The sequence below is a fragment of the Nycticebus coucang genome, chromosome 11 (genome assembly GCF_027406575.1).
Source record: "Nycticebus coucang isolate mNycCou1 chromosome 11, mNycCou1.pri, whole genome shotgun sequence".
NCBI classification, from domain to species: Eukaryota; Metazoa; Chordata; class Mammalia; order Primates; family Lorisidae; genus Nycticebus; species Nycticebus coucang.
This window is the reverse complement of record NC_069790.1, coordinates 113904545-113910732: the sequence shown is the minus strand read 5'-3', so window position 1 is coordinate 113910732 and position 6188 is coordinate 113904545. Positions and strand designations below refer to the sequence as shown.

The 6188-nt window shown below is 48.5% G+C and overlaps 1 protein-coding gene across 1 annotated transcript; it reads right to left on the bottom strand.

Annotated features, from left to right (window-relative positions):
• Positions 1–1220: 1220 nt before the first annotated feature.
• Positions 1221–5873, bottom strand: GSTK1 (glutathione S-transferase kappa 1). Its single transcript, XM_053608807.1, has 8 exons — positions 5716–5873; positions 4940–5021; positions 4606–4734; positions 4214–4314; positions 4037–4072; positions 2298–2414; positions 1828–1921; positions 1221–1523 (listed from the first exon to the last, which is right to left on the bottom strand). The coding sequence occupies exons 1-8, from the start codon at positions 5785–5787 to the stop codon at positions 1474–1476; spliced, it is 681 nt and encodes a 226-aa protein (XP_053464782.1). The 5' UTR covers positions 5788–5873; the 3' UTR covers positions 1221–1473.
• Between the last annotated feature and the right edge of the window lie 315 nt (positions 5874–6188).

Sequence of the window (6188 nt, the reverse complement as noted above, 5' to 3'; positions counted from 1 at the left end):
AGAGATGTACTTTTGACATTACTTCACAGATAAGCCAGGTAAATATGATTTTATCCTGGAAAATGCTGGCGTCATGGAAAAGGAGAGAAAGGAGGATGGTAGAAAGTAACAGGGGGATGAAAGGAGGGGAAAAGGAGATGGGAGAAAAGGCCAAAGGGAGGAGTGGAAGGAAGATGGGACCTGTTTCCAAAGCTGCTCGGAGCTATCAAAGGCTCTCACCTAGTTCCCAACAGTTGTCCAAGTATGGTTTCAGCTTCCACATAAAGAGTATTCTCAAAGATACAGACCAGCCAGGGATTTTGGATCAATAGTTTGGAAGGGGCCAGGCTCAGTGGCTCATGCCTGTAATCCTAGCACTCTGGGAGGTCAAGGCAGAGCTCAGGAGTTCCAGACCAGTCTGAATAAAAAAGTGAGATCCCGTCTCTACTAAAAATAGAACAACTAGCCAAGCATTGTTGTGGGTGCTTGTAGACCCAGCTACTTGGGATGCTAAAGCAAGGGGATTGCTTGAACACAAAAGTTTGAGGTTGCTGTGAGCTATGACACTATGGCACACTACCCAGGGCACAGGGTGAGACTCTGTCTCAAAAACAAAACAAAACAAAACAAACAAACCAAACAAAATAAAACAAACAACAACAACAAGCAAAAAACAGTTGGAGGCATGGGAAAGCTATAGGTATGTGGGAGGGAATGGGTTATCCTAGTCCAGGGAGAGAAGCCTCAAGGTTTTCTCTGGGTCCTCACTGAGGGTTGAGGAAGGGAACTATTGAATGGTGTGCAACTTCCTCAGGCCAAGAGGCAGTGGCCACACTCCCCACACTGCCTTGCCCTAGCTTTGCTGGTCTATATTGCTAGGCCTGGTTTAAATATCTGGGCACAGGCTCAGTCACACTCTGGTTCCCCCGCTGTTCACTCCCACTGGGCCTCTTGTCCAGGCCCTATCTCAGTCTCTGTGAGGCTTTCGAAGACAGTAAATGCCAAGGTAGTTAGTTGCGAAGTCCATCTGGCTTAGTTTTCTGTCCTTGACAGAAAGACCAAGGGAATTTCCCAGTAAGAGATTGGCAGACTATTCTGACTTCTTCCACACAACTATCCAAGACCAGCTCTGTGCTGGGCTGATGGAGGTCTAGCTCCTCTTCCTCAACCCCTAGAATGGGCAGGATGCGTCTATAGGTGTGGGAATATCCCAGCGATCCCAGAACAGACACAGACCCAGAAACGTTTGCCTAATGGCATTAGGTTTATTTTGTGAGACACAGAATTTCAGGCTTTCTGAAAGACGTGTAAGGCACAAAAGTATAGGCAGCTGCAGGCCCAATGGTGGACCCCTCCCCAGCATCCCTGGGGGAAGAGGCAAGGCAAAGGATACCTCCCTCCATCAGGTAGAGAAACCCAAACTCCAGGGCCCTAAGGTAGGGGTGGGGGTTAAGTAGATGACCTGCCTTTTATACCAATATACTTCTCTGGGCATTAAAGTCTGGCATTCATGGCTGGAGGCACAGGGCCCATCCACTTCTCTCCTGGAGGAAGAAAATCACAGACTCTACTGTTACCTGTAGGGTTGGCAGCAAAAATGAGTCCCACAAGGCCTCAGGAATTTTCTAGAACAATCCTTCCTGGCTTTAAGATACATACATTTCCTTCTTTCCTATGGGGGTGAAAGTGGCCCTTCCACATTCAAACTTGGGCAGCACTGTTTGTATAAGGCTGTGTTGTTGGAAGTGTCAAGAATATGCTTTGCTCTGAACTTTTCCTTCTGGTCAGCTGACATAATGGAGTTGGGGGCTGGGTCAAAGGCAGCCCAGTGTTGCACCTTTAACTTACCCAGAAGGTACGCCAGCAACTCCATCCGGTCAGACCCAAATAACATGTGGGTTTGGCCATCCACATGGGCCACGGTGATGGGCAGCCCAAAGGCCTGAAAAGCAGTTACAGTGCAGGGAGGAAGGTGATGGAATAAGTGTTTGTCAGGGGTTGACAGGGGTTGAAGGCTTCAACAAGTTTGAGGGCACAGAAACAAAGTAGCCAAAGATGAACTTGATAAGAGGCTCTATGGCCCCAGGTGCCTTCTCTATCTCTCAGATGCTCTGTCTTTTCTATCACCATAGATCTCTTTCCCTCCCATTACTTGAGCTCAGGGAAAGGAAGGGAGAAGATAAGCGTTGCCTAAGGGCATCAGGGAGACTTATATTGGGGAGGAAGCTTTTGGGCAGCAGCATGGGGACCCATGCCTAGAGATTCTCAGTCTCTATCTTCAGGACAAAGTCTGGGAACACACATTAAAGGTTGCTTACCCCGTATTTGCAGGCTGCCTCGGTGGTCTCCTTGAGCTGGTTCTTCACCTTTGGTGTTGAAATCTTTCCCAGAAGTCCTTGGGCTTGTTCTGCAGACATACCAGCCTTCTCTGCAGCCTAAAGGGATATGGTGGGGAACACAACTGCGTCAGCACTGTGGATTGTGGGGCTTTCAGGAAAAAACTCTAATATTTTTATTTCTGACCCCAAGATTTCCTGGCAATGCCTTTACCCAACCACAAGTAGTCATCTGTTCTTGCCAAGAGGAATAGTTTGTTTTCTCCAAAATCTTGTGATGGGTGAAAAGACCAGGTGGCATAGAATCATAGTCACAGAAGTTAACAACAGAGGACATCGTAGAGACCAGCTAGCCAGACTTCTTCATTTCACAAATGAGGAGCATGAAGTCCAGAGGTGCTATTTTACTTGTTCAGAGTTACAGAGCTTGTTAGGAGTAGACCATTGAGTCCCTAGAATTCAAGTCCAGAGCTCTTTCCTTCCTACTTCTCAAAATTCCTCATACTTTTGTTCTTTGAATGAAGGGCTGGGCTCTAATTCTCATACAGTTTCCTAAGGACTTAAGAAGAAGGCATCTGGCTGCAGCTGCCTACTTGGCTTTAACAGAAGGATAAAGGCTTTGGCTTGTGCTTCGTTGTAGTTTGGGATCTGTGGTTCGCAACCTTGGCTGCACATTTGAATCTCCTGAGGAGCTTTAACAATTCTCATGTGCAGGCATGCCATCAGAATTTTGGGGGCCTGGGGAGATTAGTGCTGAGGTGTTTCAGGTAATATTACTGTACAACCAAGATTAAGAACCACTGCAACTTGACCTCCTAGACCTGAAGCAGGACTTTGGAAGTCTGCAGTCCATCCTAATGAGACATTGTCTTTGACTTTGCTATATCTAGACCAAATGTTTAACAACGGGGAAATGGTTAAGTAAACAAAAATAAGTTCACTGAATGGAAATACTATGTGGAAACAAAGAACTACACTTTATAAGAATGAAAAATGACATGGAAAATGATTTGTTAAATATTAAGTAAAAAAGCAAGGTAAAAATCATGCATATACTTTGTAGGAATAAAGACACTAGAAGATATACTGGCTGTTCTTTATACACTTAATTTTTGTGTGACCTGTTATTTTTATATATCAAAGTTGAATATACCTCAGTGGTTGTTTCATAAATTGGAAGGAAATTTTGTTTTGAATTTTATGACTTACTCCTAAAGAAAAAGTTACTTTTTATACCTCTGTCTATGGCTGGTTGGTCAATGTTTCGAGGTGTTTCCATTTGTTCTCACTTAGGCTTCTGTATATGTCTGGCATTAGTTAGTTACCCTGCTTCTTTTCAAAATCTCCTGCTTTCTTTCCAGTCTGGATGTGTTGGCAGATTTGTGTTGGAGTCTTTGGAGACTTGTGAATACTCTGTCGCTTCCCATCTGAGGGTTCTAACAGTTATCATCTTTGTCCCACTGACTTCTTTCATGAAAGAAATTCTACCCATGTATTTTCCCACTTTCCCTTTCAACCATAAGATGTTCCTTTGAGAATCCTCTCGGTTCCAATTTGTTAATAATTTGTTGCCTCAAACACAGACATCGTTTCTCCCCAAATAACCATGGCCTTCTCCAGGCAATAAGAAAATGACTGTCCTCTTCACAACACCCCCCCCTCCCCAACTGTTCTCAGATTCCTGGTGAGCACAGTGAGCAGTGTGGAGAGAGGACACTCACCGCCAGGATGCTCTGGGGCTCTGCGATGTCTTCATCCTGAGAAGGACAGAACTCAGCAGGAAAGGGACGGGGCGGGGAGGAGTGTGTCGTATGACTGTGAATGGCAGAGTAGGGCAGGGCGATGGCTCTGGAACCGGCCCGGGGAGGGTCCTCCCAGAGGACTCCCAAAGCCCTCACCCGGGACCAGACGCGCATCCACAGCTCCCGGGACGCTTTCTCCAGGATCTCCGGGTGCTCCAAGCTCACAGCGGTGAGGAACCGCATGGCGGACAGACTTCCTGTAGGGCAGAGGCACTCCTGGTGGAGGACCAGCTTTTCCTTGTTTCTGACACTCCCCAGAGCTCAGAAACAGCTCTCCTGTCCCCAGCCTCTCTCCTGCTTTTCATCATTGATTTACAATTTGCCTGCTGTTCCTCCCTTTCATGCCTGGGTAACCTTCAGCTTTCCAACCCTGCTCCCCAAGGAGTGCTTCATTTTGCTCAGGCTCCTGAGCCCCTCCTTCCTAGCACTTTAGTCTCAGACCTCTCTACTCTCCACTGGACACACTCCCTGCTTCCAACTCTCTTCACCTTTTTCAAGAATCACAGAGAAGAAATCCTTGGGGAACTGGAGGGGAACCTGGAGATGCTGTCCCAGGAGCATAATGTCACTTCTCAAGTATTGCCCTTTGCGAGGAAGCAGAGCTGGCGGCTTGTTTCCTGCAAGTGGAAGGTTGGACACGGTAGTGAGATAAGACCTAAGGGTCCTGGGTTTGGGGGACCTCCCCCACCTGCGTCTTGAGCAGACGGTAACTTACTAGCTGTCAGTGCCAATATAAAGACCTAGTTGAGGACAGCTCCCCTTTGCCATTGAAACTAACCCCTCCCCAACTGCTCCCTGCTGCCAGCATTTAACCATTCCTACCACTGTCCTTCATGATCCCTGCTATAAAGCTGGGCCGCAACTGCAAGTTGATGTTCCAGATGTTCTGATACCGGCACAGGACCTGCCATGCACAGGTGAAAGACAAGAGCCAAGCGTAAGATGGACAAAGTGAAATAGCTGAGGGAAAGGAGGAGCAGTTTATAACAACCAATTAGCCAGAGGCACTAAGCGCACAGTAGGCGAGGACACCCTTCAGGGCTGTCCAGCTTGCAGCCTGCGGGCGCAGACAGATTATGGGAGGACTATTTTGCTTATCTGCGGTGGTGGATATCACTGAAATTACGCATGGACTTTTTTTTTTTAATCATTAACTTTTAATGTATAGCTCAAGACAACTTTTTCCGATGTGCAGCAGAGAAGAGAAAAGGTTGGACCCCCCTGCATGGGAAAACTCTCCACTCCTACACCATGATTAAAGGATTTTTGCTCCAGTGGATGGTTTCCATTCTAACCCCTCCATTCCCAATTGCCATCGGAGAGCTAAGAGGTGGCTGTGCCATGCATGGACTTCTAGAGTTTTTGTAGTTGTCTGTTCTTCTCAACCAACGGGAAACTGCTGTCTAAGTGTATAAGGGCTCGACTTGCAGCAGCGACTTTATCCCGTTTAAAAGCACAAAGTGACCTTCAGCCCTGGCAAGCTCTCTGCTTATCCTAACTCCACGGGTAGTGCCAGGAATTTCAGGATACCTATGTTCCTCCGTCCTGATCACGTTCTTTCCTCTCCCTTACCCTCCCTCGCGCTCTCCCAGCGTCACCTCAAACCCCAGCCAGGAATAGGGGGACAGCACGTCGTAGAAGAGCTCCACGGTGCGCGGTAGGGGTCCCATGCTGCAGCTCCCGCTGGAGAAGGCAAAGCGAGCCTGGCTCCGGAAGAGCCAGCGCGCCAGTTCCTTTCACTCAGCGCCTCTGACACCGCCCCGGGGACCGCCCCCGCTTCCGCCGCCGCAGCACTGCCTAGGCCGAGAGGTCGGCGCTGGGACAGCTCTGTGGGCGGGGCGGGACTGGACGGGTCTCGCCGAGCGCGCTCCACGGGGAGCTTGTGTGGGTGGGGTCTCCAGGGGAGAGCGCGCGCGTGGACTCTGTTCTGGAGTGGAGTCTGGGGCGAAGCTCATGGTCTGCGCTGCCTCGCTGTGCGTGTCTCTTAGCCCTGAGCCTCCACATCTGATGATCATGATAACGTTAGAGCCCTGTTGTAAATAATGTGGAGTGGTGGGGACAACAAAAAGAT

Bases quoted from the DNA above. Each gene is read 5' to 3' on its own strand.
- GSTK1 (XM_053608807.1), bottom strand. From the start codon at position 5,787: ATGGGACCCCTACCGCGCACCGTGGAGCTCTTCTACGACGTGCTGTCC. The intron at 5,022-5,715 runs GTGACGCTGGGA...TGTGCATGGCAG, and splicing joins ATTCCTGGCTGGGGTTTGAG to GTCCTGTGCCGGTATCAGAA. The intron at 4,315-4,605 runs GTGAAGAGAGTT...TCTGCCCTACAG, and splicing joins CTCTGTGATTCTTGAAAAAG to GAAGTCTGTCCGCCATGCGG.